The 19,751-nt window shown below is 43.3% G+C and overlaps 1 protein-coding gene across 1 annotated transcript; it reads left to right on the top strand.

Moving 5' to 3' along the window:
• The first annotated feature begins 210 nt into the window (after positions 1-210).
• Positions 211-16,009, top strand: psma6a (proteasome 20S subunit alpha 6a). The gene is made up of 7 exons (XM_060828403.1): positions 211-362; positions 3,446-3,540; positions 7,784-7,865; positions 9,236-9,391; positions 13,952-14,130; positions 14,300-14,394; positions 15,834-16,009. The coding sequence occupies exons 1-7, from the start codon at positions 287-289 to the stop codon at positions 15,889-15,891; spliced, it is 741 nt and encodes a 246-aa protein (XP_060684386.1). The 5' UTR covers positions 211-286; the 3' UTR covers positions 15,892-16,009.
• Positions 16,010-19,751: the final 3,742 nt, after the last annotated feature.

Below are 19,751 nucleotides of genomic sequence, written 5' to 3'. Positions count from 1 at the left end.
ATGAAGAGAAAATTTTGGAAATGCTCAGGTCAGATATTACAAAACCACAGAGAGTTTAAATCTGAACTTTATTTTGTATTTGATGGTTTGAGAATCCACAACATTTCACTCTCCAGCTGATGATATTGTTTATTTATGGATGTTGTGGGTGACAGTGCCCACAGCCAGGCCTCTGGCAGTACTGCCGGGTCAGAGGTCTGTGAAACCGGATATCCGGTCGGGCTGAGGATCAGTTCCGGCTGTGGCGCTGCATGTTGTTGGTCTCCGGTTCGGTTTCTTTGTCACAATGTCCCGGGGATCGAGCGCCGGCTTTGACCGTCACATCACCATCTTCTCCCCGGAGGGAAGGTTATACCAAGTAGGTGAGTCTCACCCACACACACACAGTCACACACAGACCCGGCCCCGGCCCGAGCCGGCTCACAACTGCCCCGTCATCCCGGGCCCAACCCACAGCCGGAGGAGGGCGGCCTGAACTACCCCACCACTGGGGGAGGGGGTCCCCACCACTGGGGGAGGGGGTCCCCACCACTGGGGGAGGGGACGGGGACCCCACCACTGGGGGAGGGGGAGGGGACGGGGACGGGGACCCCACCACTGGGGGAGGGGGGGTGAGGGGAGGGGGAGGGGAGCCCACCACTGGGGGAGGTGAGGGGAGGGGGAGGTCACCCCATCACTGGGGGAGTCGGTGGGGGGTGAGAGGAGCGGGAGGTCACCCCATCACTGCGGGAGGGGGAGGGGGAGGTGAGCCCACCACTGGGGGAGGGGGAGGTGACCCCACCACTGGGGGAGGTGAGGGGAGGGGGAGGTCACCCCATCACTGGGGGAGTGGGGGGGTGAGGGGAGGGGGAGGTCACCCCATCACTGGGGGAGTGGGGGGGGAGGTTGTGAGAAGAGGTCACCCCATCACTGGGGGAGGGGGTTGGGTGAGAGGAGGTCACCCCATCACTGGGGGAGTCAGTGGGGGGTGAGAGGAGCGGGAGGTCACCCCATTTTTGCGGGAGGGGGAGGGGGGGTCAACCCATCACTAGGGGTGGGGAGGGATAGGTCACCCCATCACTGGGGGAGGGGAGGGATAGGTGGGTGAGAGGAGGGGGAGGTCACTCCATCGTTGGTTGGTTGGTGGGTGGGTGGGTGAGAGGAATCGCCCTGACACTGGGAGGGGGGCAGGTAGAGAAGTTGTCCTGTCATTGGTGGGGAAGGCCAGGGGGAGAAATTGCCCTATCACTGGGTGGAGGGCTCAGGGGGAGAAATCACTCTGTCACTGCAGGGGGTGGGGCAAAAGGGGGGAGAAATCACGCCGTCACTGTGGGAATGGCTGGGGGAGACAGCCTGTCATGAGGGGTGTTTTACCCTGTCATGGGGGGAGCTGTAGAAATCACCCCATTGAGGGGGTGGGCAGAAATCACCCCAGTATTAGTGGGGTTTGGGGGGGATATCACCCTGTCACCAGAGGTTAGAACTCAGTTTGCCACTGGGGAGAGGGGGGTAGTGGGGAGTGAACTCACCCTTGTCACTGGGGGGGGGGGGGGGGGGGGGTTTGTGGGGAGAGAAATCACCCCAAGTGTGGAAGATGAGAAATCACCCTGTTATTGGGGGAGGGGAGAGGAGGAGAAATCACCCCGTTAGTTGGGGAGGGGAAGAGGAAATTCAGCCTGTTACTGAGGGGTAGGTTAGGAGAGAATCATCCCTTCACGGGAGGAAGTGGTGGCGACGGGAGTGAGTAACTCCATCACTAGGGGGAAGGGAGGGAGCCACCCTGTCACTTGGGGGATGGGGGAAGGGAGTGTGTCACCCTGTCACTTGGGGGATGGGGGAAGGGAGTGTGTCAGCCCGTCACTGAGGGGGATGTGGGGAGGGTGTCACCCCATCACTGGGGGAGGTGGAGTGTGTCACCCCGTCCCTTGGTGGAGAGGGGAAGAGAGAGTGTCACCCTGTCACTTTGGGGGGAGAGCACAGAGGAAGAGAATCACCCCATCACTTTGGGGGTTGGGGGAAGGGAGGGAATCACCCTGTCACTTGGGGGGGGGTGCGGGGAGAGGGGAGTGAGAGCCATCCTGTCACTGGGGGAGGATGGGGGGAGGGAGAGAGTCACCCCGTCAGTGGGTCAGACCTAACAGGGGTCAGGGATGGGGGTGGGGGGGGGGGGGGGGCGCGGGGGGGGTTTGCCACTCTGTCAATGAGAGAGGTGAGGGGGTAGGGAGTCACCCTGTCACTGGGAGGCATGGGAAGGGAGAGTCACCCCATGACTGTGCGCAGAGGTTGGAGGTGAGATGGGTGGAGTAATAACTCCATCAGTGAAAATAATCCCATCACAGTGAAGCAGGTGGGTAAATAACCACATTACAGCAACATAGGCCATTACTGGTAAGCAACCCCCATCACTTGGGGTTGGGGTGGCTGTTAAATAACCACATCGGCGGTGGGGGTGCTGCTGTGGATATGGGGATGGTAAAGGTAAATAACTGTTACTGGGGGCGGCAATGGTAAATAACCTTTTCATGGTGAAGGTTGGAATATAAACAATGCGATGGGGTGATTGGGGTAAATATCTCCTTCACTGGAATGGATGTGGCCTACCATGATGGTATAAATGATCCCAACACTGAGGAGAGGGGTAAGAAACCTCAGCACTAAACGATCCATCACAGAACAGGGGGATCAATAATCCTGGTGCAGAGAGAGGTGGAGTAGCTGACCCCAGCAATCCTGGGTCATAACACAGATGCAGAGTATTGACTCAGTCATTACACAGATGTAATCCCGGCTCAGATGACAGTGTGGTAGGAGATCCCTGAACGGATTGGAGGGGGTGGGGTGAGAAAGGGTGAATCCCAGTGTAGAAATGTTAGGGGAAGAGCTGTTAATCTCAGTGGAATGAGCCTGGGATTTTTTAAAAATAAAATCACCACAAAGTGGAAACAGGCCATTCAGCCCAACAAGTTCCCATCAACCCTTCGAAGAGCATTCCACCCAGACCCATTCCCTTACCCTATCACTGTAATCCTGTATTTCCCATGGCTACCCCATGTAACATCCACCTCCTTGAACACTATGGGTAATTTAGCACAGCCAATCCAACTAATTAGCACATCTTTGGACTGTGGGAGATACCCAGAGGAACCCATACAGACACAGGGAGAACATGCAAACTCCACACAGTCGTTAGAGGTTGGAATCGGTGGGACTCGGTGCTAACCACTAAGCCACTGTGCTGTCCTAAGTGTTGGGTGGGATTGGGGGAGGGAGTGGTGGTCATGGGCAGCTTAGATGTTGCTGTTGATGTGTGAATGATGATTTGTTAAAATAATCATGGTCTAATAAATATTAGCAGTGGTTTTGTGATGATTCAAATTTATGGAATGAGATCTGCCACTGCAAAATGAATTGGGCTTGTATTTCAGTGTCATCAATGCCTTGGTGAATTTATGGGTTTATTTTGCAGAATATGCTTTTAAGGCTATAAACCAAGGTGGCCTCACTTCAGTCGCTGTTCGTGGAAAGGACTGTGCTGTAGTTGTTACACAAAAGAAAGTGCCGGTGAGTGCAAACTGAAGTATTGCTTTTAAGTAGCAGCATTTGAAATGTGTACTGGAAGGAATTGAGATGGTGTTGGCAACCAAGTACCAGTTAAAATAAAGAACTGTTGCTAAATTATAATGTTCGAGTATTGCAGTAGCCACATGGTTCAAATCGAAGCTCAGAAATTTGCATTCAGATGGCAAAATTGAGAAATGAAAGGATGACTGCTGTAAAAAGTGAATTTGAAATTGTCACAGACTCAAGTGAATGAATTGTGTGCTTTAGGAAAGGAAACCTCTGTTTCTATTCAGTTTGACTGTTCCAACAACATGTTCATGCCTAACTGCTCTTTGGAGTGGCCGAGCAAGCTACCCAGTTAGCCCATCACCCATTGGCTGATGACAACTGCTGGGTAATAAATGCTGGCCTTGATAATGCTGCTTACATTCCAAGGATGAGTTTGGTTTTTTTTTTAAACAGACAATGTGTGTTCCTAGCCAATAACTAATTTAAATGAATAATCAAACTCTCTTGATGGATCAGATATTTGAACATACTATATGGAATTTCCTGTTCCTTGGATGCTGCCTGACCTGCTGCGCTTTTCCAGCAACACATTTTCAGCTATGTTGATTTACTGCCAAGTTGTACACTATAGATTTAGCTGCCCTCAGATGGAGCAGAAATTGATGTGGTCCAACTCACCTCAGTTAGTTAAGGCCTTGTAAGTTATCAAGGGTCAGTAGTAAATTGCCCATTTCTGATCTCTGCCCAAGATTCCATTTGGGAGAGACATGTATGTAGACATAAGTCACAAATGGGATCTGACCTGACTGTAAATGTCTGAATGGTTCTAGCAGTCATTATCCATTCTTTACCAACCATCACTATTCAGGAAAGGAGCAAGAAATTTGCAAATGCCAGTGGGCTGTCAGTCTGCTAGACTATCATGCAGTACAATTAGAGCACACAAATATTCTAATTTAAAATCTACCTGAAATAAAAGCATCCTGTATATGTTGGACAGTAGTATTTTTATATTATCACTTTGACTTCAACATTGAATTAATCTTAATATTATCGACCTAGTGGACAATGTAAACAATATATGGTGACAAATGTATGAACATATGTTTAAATAAAATTTGAGTAGAGAGGGAACTGAGTTAATCTGTCTGAGCGGAAAATAATTATTATATCTCACTAATGATCTTTTCTTGCTACATCACTGACAAATGAAATTTAGTATGGAAAAGAGTTAAGTGAGACAGTTGGAGTGAGTAAACAAAGCCAAGGGAATCCAAAATAAATGGTAGTAGACTCGGTAATATAGAAGAGCAGAAGGACTTTGAGTCCATGTCTTTATTACCCTGAACGTAGCAGCATAAATAGGTAAGATGTTTAAGAAGGCATTTGTCTTTATTAGCTAACGCAGGGAGCATAAGAAATAGGGACAGCAGTTAACCAAATAACTCTCTTCCCAATGCCTCTTGATTTCCTGAGTGACCAAAAGTCTGTCTACATCAATCTTTAATTATGTTCAATGATAGAGTATCCACAATCTTCTGAACTACAGACTTAAGAGATAAGAGATTCTTCCTCCTCTCAGTCCTAAATAATCCAAATGCACTCGCTTAATCTGGCTGTTTGGTCTCTTATAGCCTGTTCACAGTTTGTGTCTCCACCTGGCTCTGGAAAGCCAGAGTGCATAGATCCATTACCCTTGGTCTCATCTAAGTGATTAATATAGATTTCTAGTAGCTGAGGATAGTCTTTGATCTTTGCAAAACCTAATTAACCGTGGCCTGCCAACAGAGAATGCACATTCTGGATCAGTGGTGCTGGAAGAGCACAGCAGTTCAGGCAGCATCCAAAGTGCAGCGAAATCGACGTTTCGGGCAAAAGCCCCTCATCAGGAATGCACAGTTCTTCCCTATTTCCTGCTCTCTGTTAACCAGTCCTCCAGCCACATTAATATATTACCTAAAACTTAATGACTTCTTATCTTGTGCATTTTACTTCATGTGCACCTTACCAAATGACTTTTAAAAATCCAGCCATAATACATTCACTGTACCCCATTTATCTCCTGTTTTAGTTAGGTGCTAAATATAAAACTGAAGTTTTTGAATACAATTTGAATGGAAGGACAGGGTGGTTATACTGGAACTGTATAATTCACTAGGCTACAGCTAGATGATCATAAGATTGCAGGATGGACATGATTGCATTAGAGGGGATAAAGAAAAGGTTTTGAGAAAGTTAGCAGTGATGAAAAATTTGACTATATGGAGCTTTTTTTAAACCGATGAGGCTGAGGGAAGATTTAATTGAGGCACATAAAATTGAGGGGTCTCAATAGTTTTCCCCTATTCTTGCTTGCTTAGCAGAGACGTCAATAGCCCAAGAATTGTAGATTTATTGATACGAGTTTATAATAAGAGCTGAGATTTGTTTTTACTGATAAGAACTTGCTGCCTGAAAAGCTGATGGAGTCTTTGAAAACTAGTTGGATATGTACTGGAAATGCTGAAACTTGCAAACTACTGACCATGATATTGGCTAGCTGTTTATTGGCAAGCACAGAGATAGTGCGCTGATGAGCCACCTCATGTCATACATTAATAAAGTCTGTGATTCCGTGGTTGGTGTTGTTTGTATTGTTTGTATTTTGTCTGATAGCTCAAATAAAGTTCTGAATTTGTAATTACTTTTTAACACTGACTAACATGTTTCATCTGTGTGTCAACTTGACTCAATGGCAGGAGTCTTTTCTTTGAGGTATTAGTGTATGAAAGCAGTAGGTCAGCACTTAGTGTATTTAAGGACTCAGTTCAGGGCAAGAAGTTGTCAATTACTGAGATGTTAATCCATATGGTCAACAAGGCGCCTTCAGCTTTCTCAGCTCAAAACTCCGGAATTCTCTTTCTATTCCTCTTTCTTCCTTTCAACCTCACCTTTAAAACCTAATTGGTGACCTAATGTCTTTTGTATCCTTGCTTGGTTTCCATATTTGAGATAGTTTAGTTTGTAATATCATACAGTGTTTAGAGGAAATATTACTTTTTTAAACTTGGAGACATTGTTTACTTTTCTTCGGTTAATTGTCTGATAATATTGTTTGCAATGTACAATTTGCAGTTATAAAAGCAAAAATGAGCTGGATATCTGAAAGAAAACAGAAAATGCTGGAGACCCTCAACAGGCCAGGCAACAACTGGAATAGAAATAGAATGAATGTGTTTTGGGATGATCTTTCATCAGATCTTGATATGTAGAGTCTCTAAAAAGACTCCTTACCAGTTTTTTTTAAAATTGCTTTTTCAATAAAGCTTGTGGTGATTAAATTGAGGCCAGCAGTAATTAGTTTATGTAGAGAGACAATTACACCCCGCAGTGGCCAGTGTGCCGACCTCTGAACCATCAGGGCTAAGTTCAAGTCCCACCTGCTACAGAGGTGTGTAATACTATCTCTGAACAGGCTGATTAGAAAATATAATTACATGCCAATGAGGGCCCCTTGTGGTACAGTGGTAGTGTCCCTGAGCCAGGGGATGCTTAGCCATGGTTGGCATGGCTGCCTCACAGCACCAGGGACACTGAATCGATTCCAGCCTCGGGTGACTGTCTGTGTGGAGTTTGCACATTCTCCCCATGGCTTCCTCTGGGTGCTCCAGTTTCCTTCCACAGTCCAAAGATATGCAGCTTAGGTGAATTGGCCACACTAAATTGCCCATAGTGTTCAAGGATGTGTTGTTTAGATGCATTAGTTAGGAGAAATGTAGAGTAATACGGTAGGGGAATGGGTCTGAGTGGGTTACTCATCGGAGTGTTGGTGTGGACCTGTTGGGTGAAATGGCCTGTTTCCGCACTAGACATTCTAAATATTGGAGAAGTAGTGATTAGAAATTATCTTGGATCATAAAGTATTATACATAAACCCTAGATTCTTGAGATAATTGCCTTTCAGTGTTATTGGTCTTCAAAAGTGTTCTATAGTTTATTTAGACTATCAAGTGATCTGTTAAAGTTCACTTGGGATTAATCAGAGAATGAGAAGCCACAGAGCAGAAGGTCTACTGAGGTCCATGATTATAGAGACAGAGATTGTAGCCAGCTTGGAGTTCTATAATGAGTTGACTGATATTCCTGTATTCACACTCTGTGATTTTCCTAGCAATAGTGCCCCTGTTTAAACTAATATGCAGTCTGTAGTTCTTTGTGTACTATCCTTAATCCAGTCATTTAATTTGTTTTTCAGGATAAGCTATTGGATGCCAACACAGTCACTCACCTATTCAGAATAACTGAAAACATAGGATGTGTAATGACAGGAATGACAGGTAACAACCTGAAAAACTGATTCCAATTAAGTTTTTTTTCCCTTTTGAGTTATCTGGCTTTGATACAAAATAACTCCATGTTTAAAAGTAATGTGGCAAAGTAGGAATAATATTATTGACACTCATGCAAAAGTAAACACAGCAAATTGCTAAAAGAGCAGAAAATGCTGGAAATACTGATTAGGTCAAACAATCAGTGGAGAAAAAAACAGTTAATGTCTCAGGCTAATAATGAAACATATTTTGAGCATTTTCAAAAACCATCTCAATTTTAACCAAGCCCTGTACCTGATAACTTAGCATTACCATATTCAACAAGTACGTAGTTATAATTGAAAATGAGAACATAGTTAAAGGAGAGCTATAAAATACCACAGGATGAGATATAAATTCCACATACTCTTCCTTTCCAATCCATAGGATTTCAAATCCCACATTCAATGTGACCTTTACCTTTACTATTTGATTTATATTTCTCCTGTCTGTTTCATCTTGGTATCCTCTTTTGTTATGGTACATGCCAGATTTCTAAAATACTTTTCAAAGTCTCAGCCCAAAAACAGATTCCATCCACGGTCAACTTCCATCGCAGGCAGGGCAATGTATCAGGTCCCAAAACAACCCCAACTGGAATGGGGGCCATAAGTTATTACTGCCAGTTGTAACCACCAAGTTCAACCAACTGGAGTTGCAGTAGTGGCATGAACCTTTACATGTATGTTGTAGTCTGGAACTATGAGTAGTAATGATGGTGCCTACAACTTGCATTTCGTCACATAGCTGAGCTGCCTACTGTTTAGATTAGATTAGATTAGACTTACAGTGTGGAAACAGGCCCTTCGGTCCAACAAGTCCACACCGACCCGCCGAAGCGCAACCCACCCATACCCCTACATTTACTCCTTACCTAACACTACGGGCAATTTAGCTTGGCCAATTCACCTGACCCGCACATCTTTGGACTGTGGGAGGAAACCGGAGCACCCGGAGGAAACCCACGCAGACACGGGGAGAATGTGCAAACTCCACACAGTCAGTCGCCTGAGTCGGGAATTGAACCCGTGTCTACAGGCGCTGTGAGGCAGCAGTGCTAACCACTGTGCCACCGTGCTGCCCACAAATTGTGATGGAAAGATTAATGACTTAATACCCAACCACTTTGGCTGCGTTATGAATGTACCTTGTGACTATCAGGTCCAGGAATGGGACTTGAACCTGAAACTTCTGGATCAGAGGCAAGGATAATACCCACTGTGCAACAAGGCCCCTTTTTTCTAAAGCTAACAGTGAAATTAAATCAGTATCAAGAACATTAGTTTGCACATTTCTTGTAAGTCCATCTTTAAATCTTTTTTCCTATTTCTTTACAGCGGACAGCAGATCCCAGGTACAGAGAGCTCGATATGAAGCTGCAAATTGGAAGTACAAATATGGCTATGATATCCCAGTGGACATGTTGTGCAAACGGATTGCAGATATTTCCCAAGTATATACACAGAATGCTGAAATGAGACCTCTGGGATGCTGTAAGCAACTTCTTTTTGCATTACAGATAGAAGTTTGATTACTCTGGATCACGTTGACATAAGTAAGTGTTGGGTAGGCTAGAAGTTATTAAGGTGTACAAATCCCCAGGACCAGATGTGATCTATCCCAGGATGCTGAGGGAGGCGAGAGAGGAAATAGCTGGGGCGCTGGCAGATATCTTTGTGGCATCCTTAAATACAGGTGAGGTGCTGGAGGACTGGAGGGTTGTTCATGTTGTCCCCCTGTACAAGAAGGGTAGTAGGGATATTCCGGGTTACTAGAGTGAGCCTGATGTCAGTGATGGGAAAGTTGCTGGTGAAGGTACTGGTGAATAAAATCTACTTCTATTTGGAAAAGAATGGGCTTATCAGAGATAGGCAACATACCTTACCAACTCAGTAGAGTTCTTTGAGGAAGTGACCAGGTTGGTAGATGAAGGAAGAGCTGTAGATGTCATATACATGGACTTTAGTAAGATGTTTGATAAGGTTCCCCATGGTAAGCCAATAGAGAAAGTGAAGTCACATGGTGTGCAGGGTGTTCCAGCTAGGTGGATAAAGAACTAGTTGAGCAACAGGAAATAGAGTGTAGTAGTTGAAGGGACTTCCTCGAAATGGAGAGGGGAGACCAGTGATTTTCCACAGGGGTCGGTGCTGGGGCCACTGTTGTTTATGATATACATAAATGATCTGGAAGAGGGCACTGTTGGTATGATCAGCAAGTTTGCAGATGATACAAAGATTGGTGAAGTAGCAGAAAGCATAAGGGACTGTTGAAGAATCCAAGAGAATATAGATAGACTGGATAAAGATAGACTGGGTGGAGAAATGGCAGATGGAGTTCAATCCAGGTAAATGTAAGTTTAGTTCTAGAGCGAGTTATATATATATTAAATGGAAGAGCCTTAGGAAAAGTTGATGAGCAGAGAGATCTGGCAGTTCAGGTCCATTGTACCCTGAAGGTTGCTGCACAGGTGGATAGAGTGGTCAAGAAGGCATATAGTATGCTTGCCTTCATTGGATGGGGTATTGAGCATAAGAGCTGGCAAGTCATATTAAAATTGTACTCTACATTGGTTGGGCTGCATTTAGAATACTGTATACAGTTCTGGTTGCCACATTACCAAAATGTCTCCACATTACCTTGGGAGAGGGTACAGAGAAAGTTTACAGGGTTGTTGCCTGGTATGGAAGGTGCTATCTATGAAGAGAGGTTGAGTAGGTTAGGTTTGCTTTCATTAGAAAAAAAAGGAGATTGAGGGGGGACCTAATTTGAGGTTTACAAATCATGAAGGGTATAGACACAGTAGATAGAGATAAGCTTATTTCCCAGGGTGAAGGATTCGATAACGAGAGATCACGCTTTAAGGTGAGAGGTGAAAAGTTTAAGGGGGATACGTGCGGCAAGTACTTTACACAGGGTGGTGGATGTCTAGAATGCATGGCCAGCAGACATAGTAGAGGCAGGTGCGACAGATTCATTTAAGATGCATCTGGACAGATGCATGAGTAGGTGGGGAGCAGAGGGATACGGATGCTTAGGAATTGGGTGACAGGTTTAGATACTGGATTTGGATTGGCCCAGGCTTGGAAGGCCAAAGGGCCTGTTCCTGGACTGTAAATTTTCTTTGTTCTTTGTTCTCTTTGTATTATAAGATTAATGCAGTGTTATGCATGTACATCCATACTGTAATGTCCCAGTCAATATTTGGCTGGGTCCCTCCATTGTGACTTCCCAAATTATTTTCTTAATTAGAAAAAGGTCAACTGATTAAACTTGGTAATCCATCATTTCTGCAAGGTGTGTTATCTTATTGTGATTTTAAAAAAGTAGTGACTTTCCCGATCAGTTGGCAGAATCTAGTAACTAAGTCACAGAAAGCAAGAAATTCTCTGCGTTGCTTCTGTATTAAGTTAAACAAAGAGGAAATTACACTATGTAATCCCTTTAGCATCCCAATGTAACTAATTGAGTAGTTCGAATTGTTTGGTCTTATCGAGAAATGCAACAACCAATTTGCTGACAGTGTGGTCCCATGTACAGAAATGATGTACTGATCAGATATCTGGGTTTAGTGGTGTTAGTGTGGGGAAAAATGTTGGACAGAACTCCCATCCTGAATTATTTTTCAATGACCCATGATGCAATCCTTTATAAACTTGATTGTGGACAAGATGGAAATGTTTGTGATGCTCCACAATTAAATAGTCTGTGACCTGCTTGAATAATACCTACTTGTGCCAGCACTAGATACCGGTTTGAAGAAGATGGTGTAGGAGTAGGCCTCCTGAGCTGGAGCTTCTCCGCTCCGACTGCTTTTCTTTTTCCCTATTGTTTTTTTCTCTATACCTTTACTTACGTCTTGTCCTCTTCGGGTGGCAACAAGAACCCAGGGGAGGATCTTCAGTGAGCCTAGCACAGATCTTCAGTGGACCCTTTGTTACTTTTCCGGAATGAGCACAGGACCTGGAATTGGCGGCTGCTAATCGGCAGAGGCAGCGTCGGCATGGTAGGCCCAATGACAAAAGGTGGAGCCTGGGGATCAGCAACTTAGTCTTTGGTTGGGTCGGCAGCTGGCGGCAGCAAAGCAGTGGCAGAAAGGCATCAAAGCAAAATCAAGGTGGGCCCAGTGGTGAGTGAAGCAACTCTGACATTGGTTGGTGTAGCACAGCTGGCAGGAAGGCTGTGGCGAAGCAGAATCGGCCCAGCAGCAAAAGTTGGAGCCTGAGGATTGGCAACATCGACTTTCATTGGGTTCAGTGTAGACATTGGGAAAGCGCTAGAGGAGGAATGGCAGCGCAAACGTCATTTATGATGACAATCTGGCTCAGGACTGATGGACTCTTTTTCAAGCTGTGTCGTTTCTCTCTTTATTCTTAAATTATTCAAAATGGCACTAAATTATGGTAACAAATCAAGGCTTTTCACTATATTTTATTTTATTCTTACTGTAAAATACACATGGCAATAAACATTAATTCATTCAAAAATAAATCTTTTCAGAATTAGTCTCGTATGCATAAATTATCTGCAATGTTTTTATTAATTTTAACTAAAGTAATGAATGATGTAAATGCAGATGTTTTGCATCTCTTGTTCCCCAAATTGAGCAAGTCGTAGAATTCATCGAGAAATATGGTTTGTTACTCTTTTTATATATTTTCCAATCTTTAATTTATAGTTAAAAAAGAAAGAAGGGTAGTGAATATGTACACCCTGAATGAGCTGAGCCACTTCAGGTTCTTAGGAATATTCTCTGAAATATTCCTGCTAAAATTTGGGAATATTGACTTTATGTCATTCATATTTCTATTGGATGACAAGGACATTAGATAACAATTCGCAGCTCAGCGACAAAGATTGAATTGTTAAAAATCACACACCACCAGGTTATAGTCCAACAGGTTTACTTGGAAGCACTAGCTTTCAGAGCACTGCTCCTTCAGGTGATTCTGGAGTATAAGATTGTAAGACACAGAATTTATAGCAAACATTTACAGTATGATGTAACTGAAATTATGTATTGAAAAGACCTGCATTATTTGTTAAGTCTCTCCCCTTTTAGAATGAACACGTTGGTTTCAGTTCTTAGGCAAAACTTTTTTAAAGTTACATTCTCAAGTGAACTTTAACAATTGGTGTCATATTGGCCCAGCTCATGCATTGAAGGTTTGAGGTGACCTGTGTGAGACTGTGCCACAATGTTCAGACTGATTCTAATCTAAAAAACGAATTTACAGAATCTTACATGGATTCATGCAGTTCTTGAGCAAAATAAAATGTAATTCTGCAAGTACAAATTCAGCCCACAAACGTTTGTATTTTTTGGGGAGTGGGGGTGTATGTTGTGTGTATGTGTGAGTGTAATGGGGTAAAAATCTGTGAAAGGGTGAGAGACAGTGTGGGAGTGTATAAGAGCTTGTTTATAAGAGAGTGTGTGTGTAGTGCACTGGGGTCACCTGCAGTGTGACATGAACCCAAGGTCCTAGTCGCGGCCATCCCCATGGGTACCGAACTTGGCTATCAGCTTCTGCTCGGCCTCTTTGCATTGTTGCCTGTCCTGAAGTACGCCCTGGAAACGGTCACCCGATGGTACGAGGTCAAATGTCCCAGACTGCTGAAGTGTTCTCCGACTGGGAGGGAACACTCCTGTCTGTCAATTGTTATGCGGTGTCCATTCATCCATTGCTGTAGCCTCTGCTTGTTCTCGCCAATATACCATGCCTCAGGGCATCTTTGCCTGCAGAATATGAGATAGACTATGTTGGCTGAGTCACATGAGTAATCGAATTGTGTTTTGGCAGCGGGGAAGTTGATGAGAGAAAGTTTTAATCATATGTTTTGGTTTACTTTTCGTAAATACTTTAGTTTATAATATAAGGAACTTTTGTAGGGTTGTGGATAAGACACAAGGTGGAATTAATTATAACTAATCTCTCAAAGAACCAGCAAGTGTGTGATGAGCTGAATGCCCTTACTGTGAGTTTCTATGTTTCTGTTAAATACCAAGCATAAGTGCAGTGCATTAAACGTTCCAGTTTCATTGTTGTGTTTTACAGGTATGATACTGGTGGGTGTTGATGAAGAACTTGGTGCTCAAGTTTACAAGTGTGACCCTGCTGGTTATTATTGTGGGTTCAAGGCCACTGCTGCAGGAGTCAAACAGACAGAAGCCACCAGCTTCTTGGAAAAGAAAGTTAAGAAAAAGCTTGACTGGGTATATGCACAAACTGTCGAGGTATGAAACTATTGAGTCTATCACTGTTAATAAAGTTGAATTTTCTTAACTTTTTCTGGTCCTTTAGTTTAACATGCTAAAAGTTCATTTCTATTGCTTGTGATCAGAAAAGTGATTCTTAGAAACTAATTCTGCTATGTTTTGAAATAACGTGATTTGTTTTTTGTAGACAGCAATAACCTGCCTGTCCACAGTGCTGTCCATTGACTTCAAGCCATCTGAAATTGAAGTTGGGGTAGTGACAGTGGATAACCCTAAATTTAGGTATTTTAAAATAATCTTGTTTTACGCCTATTATTTATTGTCTAAATTTCTGTTCAACTTTTTAAAATCCTTAGCTACATTATCTTCTATTATGTGTTCCTTGAGAGTTATTAATTGTTAGGAGAATTTGAAAATACCTTCACAAAAATGTGGCCAAGCCATTTTATTGAAGTATATTTTGTCATCAGCATTTATTGCTGATTTTTTAATTACCTCGAGGGTGATTAAAAGACAACTACATGGCTGTATGTCTGGAATCCCACTTGGATTAATCCAGGCAAGGATAGCAGATTTCCTTCCTTAAAGGACATTAGTGAATCAGATTTGTTTTAACAATAATTGTCATTTGACTTGCTTTTTATTCCAGATTTATTTTAATGGAATTGAGTTTCACCATCTTCCACAGTGGGAGGTTAAACCATGTCCTCAGAATATTAGCTCAGCTTCTTGATTACTAATCCAGTGATATTACTGCTATGCCACCACCTACCCTCATGTCCCCATTAACATGTGCTGGACAATTACTGATGCTGAGCTTAGATGCTTGGACCTACAAAGGTGTTACATTTTTAACACTGACATAAGATTTATTTTTAAAAGTTGCTTTTGATGCAGATGGTGACATGGCAGTTGACAAATGGCTGCAGAGCTCAAGTCTTCCTGATTTGACTTCATTATACTGGCATGGTTGGCAGAGGGTTTAACAGGCAGCTAGAGCACAACAGCCAGTCTACAACTTCAGAATGAAAATTGACCCAAGGAAAATCAGTTCCTGAATAGTGCCTTTTGTTTGTACAATGTATGATATTTAGGCCAGTACTCAGCGCTTGAGCAAACATGGACTCTTATGGTACAGTGGCAATGTCCCTATCTCTGAACTAGAAGGCCTGAGTTTAGGTCTCACTTGCTCTTGGAGTGTCATAACGTATTTGGACAGCATAATTAAAAATATATACAACAAACATTAGCAATTGGCAGCATCAGGATGGTTGAGTGGTCTAATGCACCAGATTTGAGTATTGTACCTTGCTTTGCTGAAGCCTGGTAAATTCTGATCCCTCTCTACAGGGGGAGGGCTCCTGTATTGCATTGGTACCATCCCTACCTCCAAACAGGAGGTCTGGGTTCATGTCTTGCTTGCTCCAGGGGTGTGTAATAACATCCCTGAACCAGTTGATTAGAAAATATCAGCACTTGGGTAAACCACACTCCAGAAGTCAAATTTTAAACAAATGCTGTTTCATTATTATATCAAAACAGTTTCCCTTATTGTGTAAATTTTCAAAAAAATTATTCTTGAAATATATTTAATTTCATTTTGAGCAATTTAGAAATTTTAAAGTATCACAAATTAATTAGTTGCATTTAATTTTGCAATTAATTTTTTATCTTCTTAAATGTACCTGTGCATGAACATCTTTATTCTTTTTTCCTCCTAGGATTCTTTCAGAAGCTGAAATTGATGCACATCTGGTTGCTCTAGCAGAGAGGGACTGAAATTCCATATAGTTCTGTATTTGTTACAAAGAAAATGTTAATGAAAAACTAGATTGCTGTAACAGAATGCCATCTACACTGTATTTTAATCTGTACAAATAAAGCTGAGGTTTTGGAACATGGTATTGATTAAAGTTATGTTTACATGTGCTCACATCTGATCTGTAGAGATGGCTATGATCCCAATTTTACAACCCATAATCGAATCCAGAAGGGCCAAGGGAGCCAGGAAGAGATCAATCCTCGTGTGACATTTATGTGGGTTTGAAAAAAAGGTGAAGTCCCTGCTGGTAGGGTGAAGACATCTCCAGATGTCCACCTGCCCCAGCTCCTCGCATAAGTCAGTCACCTGCTTGGCCTGCAAAGAAATAGTCGGGGGCCCACAAGGCAACCTGTCCTCTGTTGGATCCAAAAGACAATTAAAATCCCCCCCCCTATAATAATGTGCTGTGTTTCAAAAGCACTCAACTTAGAGAAGGTACTAATCAAAAATTTGAGGGGATGTGCTGGAGGACAGTAGACATTTAAAATGTTATATTCCTCCCCATGTATCAGGGCCTTAAGTATCACAAACTGTCCCTGTTCATCTTTCACCTGCTCTAATAATGTGAACAGAAGATTTTTTTAAAAAAAGTACTGTCACTTCCCTACTTTGAATAGTAAAGGATGAAAAGAATACCCAGTCATAACCTCCCTGTTGTAATTTCAGGTGTTGCCCATCATCAAGATGGATTTTCTGCAACAAAGCGATATCAACCCTTTCCCTCTTAACAGGTAAATGACTTCCCTTGATGTTCCAGGAGCACCATATAACAAGACACTTAACCATATCCCCTTTCAGACACCCTTGAACCCCTGGGAGGGAGAACCCTGCTTAAAAGCACTGAGCACAAGTAAATAAAGATTCATAGAGTCGAAGAATTGTGTATACAAAAATTACTCTATTGTAACTACTAACAACTATTACTATCAAAAACTACAAAGAAAACCAACTATAAACCAGAAGACTCTTCACCCCTGCTCATAGGGGGCACTCACTCTACCCATTCCCTCCTTTACCCATTCCCTCCTTCACAGCTCCTTCAAGCCTGGACTGTACCTCAGCCTTAGGTGAAAACAAAAACAAGGTGATCCTTAAATCCACAAAAAAAAGACAGTCAGGTTGAGCACTCTGCCCATTCCCGGCTTCATGTTGCCCCCTACGTGTGACTAAAAAAAAAGAGAACAAACAAAAAAAGGGGACGACAAAGGACATCCACAAAATTTCCCATAATAAAATCCAGTTATAAAAAACATCGGAACAAGAGACCTTGGAGTGCAGGTTGATAGCTCCTTGAAAGTGGAGTCATAGGTAGATAGGATAGTGAAGAAGGCATTTGGTATGCTTTCCTTTATTGGTCAGAGTATTGAGTACAGGAGTTGGGAGGTCATGTTGCAGCTGTACAGGACATTGGTCAGGCCACCATTGGAGTATTGCATGCAATTCTGGTCTCCTTCCTATTGGAAAGATGTTGCGAAACTTGAAAGGCTTCAGAAAAGATTTACAAGGATGTTGCCAGGGTTGGAGGATTTGAGCTATAGGGAGAGGCTGAACAGACTGGGGCTGTTTTCCCTGGAGTGCCGGAGGCTGAGGGGTGACCTTAGAGAGGTTTACAAAATTATGAGGGGCATGGATAGGATAAATAGGCAAAGTCTGGGGTCAGGGAGTCTAGAACTAGAGGGCATAGGTTTAGGGTGAGGTGGGGGGAAGATATAAAAGAGACCTAAGGGGCAACATTTTCACGCAGAAGGTGGTACGTGTATGGAATGAGCTGCCAGAGGATGTGGTGGAGCCTGGTACAATTGCAACATTTAAGAGGCATTTGGATGGGTATATGAAGAGGTAGGGTTTGGAGGGATATGGGCCGGGTGTTGGCAGGTGGGACTAGATTGGGTTGGGAAATCTGGTCGTCGTGGACAGATTGGACTAAAGGGTCTGTTTCCATACTGTACATCTCTGACTATGACTATGATAACATATTCCAAGCTTTTTAAAATATTAGGGAGAGAGAAAAAAAGTGAAAGAAGGAAAAGAGGACAAACATTAACTGTATTCTTCAGGCCAGTCCATCTATTTTAAAGTGTCTACAAAGTTATTAGCTTTATCCACTGAGTCAAATCTATAAACTGAGTCCTTGTGGCTGAAACAGCACTGCAGGGTACTGCATGGAGTACTGGATACCCAGTTTCCTCAGCCTCTTTTTAACTTAATCGAAGGACTTCCTCTTATGAATTAAAGTTGCTGAGAAATCCTGGAAAAACAGCATTTTGACTCCTGGTGCAGCAGCACCTGTGGGTCTTTTCCCAATAATCTGGAGGCTTCTATTACTTTTTGCTTGTCCTCGTATGAGTGGACATGCGCTAGGACCAGGTGGGGCACTGAACCAGCCCAGACCTGTGCACTGTGATCCGATAGGCCCTTTCAGTCCACAGCCTGCTGGACTTTTTGAAGGCCCAGGAAGTGCAGCAGCCAGCTTTCAAAGAAGCTGACCGGCTGCCCACCTCCTTCACCCTCCGGGAGTCCGACAATCCGCAGATTCACCCTTCGACCTGGTCTCGTAAAGCCAGATCTTCCGCTCCAGCACCTGGATGTGACCAGGTGAGAACTCCCTCACTACTTCCGAGGCCTTGGTTCAACCCTCCATCTCCTATAGCCGCTCCCTGTGGCCTTGGATCTCCTGGTCACGCTTCTGCAGCATGGGCGCAATGGGTTAGATCTGGGCACGAATCTCCTCAATCGCAGCCCCAACCTTCGAGGTAAGTCTCTCCATTGCCGCTGCCAATTCTTGAGAGTCTGTCAGATCCCCGGGGGGTTCGGGAGAGGCTGCTGCTGCTGCTGTGGTCTCTGGTGTGCCAGGTGCTGCAGGGGAGTGTCCTCCCTACTGCTGTTTACTCGCTCCTTTTCTCTTTGGCATCCTTCCCACTCCTAAATATTAACAAATATGTGTTCTGTCAGGTTTTAAGCTAATAATTCCTTCACGTTAGTTGACCAGGGATGGCAAAAAACACCAAAATGCCTTGGCTGTTAGGCAGAGGCATCCACGACAGTTCTACAGAATCGCCACCATCTTGCCGAGTTTTCAGTAAGGTATGTTAACAAGAAGATTGTAATGGAGAAATTAATGGAGCTGAAAGTTGAAATGCACCTGACCTGACAACCCACAATGTTGAAGAAGATGGCTATAGAAATAGTTGATATATTGGTGATCATCTTCCAGACTTGCGTAGAATCCTGCAGATTAGAAATTGCCAAGTGTCACTCCAAAATTTATGAAAGAAGCAAGAGGGAAAGTAATGCATTACTAACCTATTAGATCTTACTATTTTCCCTATTACTGATGTAAACCTATAATAAAAGATATGATTGTTGGACATCTGTATGGAAACGATCTGATTGGGCAGAGTCAGCATTGAGTTACAAATGGGAAGTTGTGTTTGATGGAATTATTTGAGGATGTTGCTGACAAACTTGAAAAAGGGGAATTAAAAGATATAGCTTACTTGGATTTTCAGAAGATTATTGATGAAGTCCCCTGCAGGAGTTGGTTAGTAAAATTATAGTGCGTGAGAGAAGTAGTAGTGCACTGATATGGATTAATGATTAGCTAACAGTCAAAAAAAGGAGACTAGGAATAAATGGATCATTTTTGTGTTGACAAGCTGTGACTAGTGAGGTACTGCAAAAGGCTTGGGTTCCAGCTGTTCATAATGTATATCAATGTATATTTGATGTGGAGAGTAATTGTAATACTTTCAATCTTGCAGAAGATACACAGCTAAGCAGGAATATATTTTGTGAGGAAGATGTAAAGCAGTTGGGT

The sequence above is a fragment of the Hemiscyllium ocellatum genome, chromosome 8 (genome assembly GCF_020745735.1).
Source record: "Hemiscyllium ocellatum isolate sHemOce1 chromosome 8, sHemOce1.pat.X.cur, whole genome shotgun sequence".
In the NCBI taxonomy this organism is placed as follows: Eukaryota; Metazoa; Chordata; class Chondrichthyes; order Orectolobiformes; family Hemiscylliidae; genus Hemiscyllium; species Hemiscyllium ocellatum.
The sequence above is the reverse complement of the archived record's forward strand: the minus strand, read 5'-3'. Positions and strand labels throughout refer to the sequence as shown.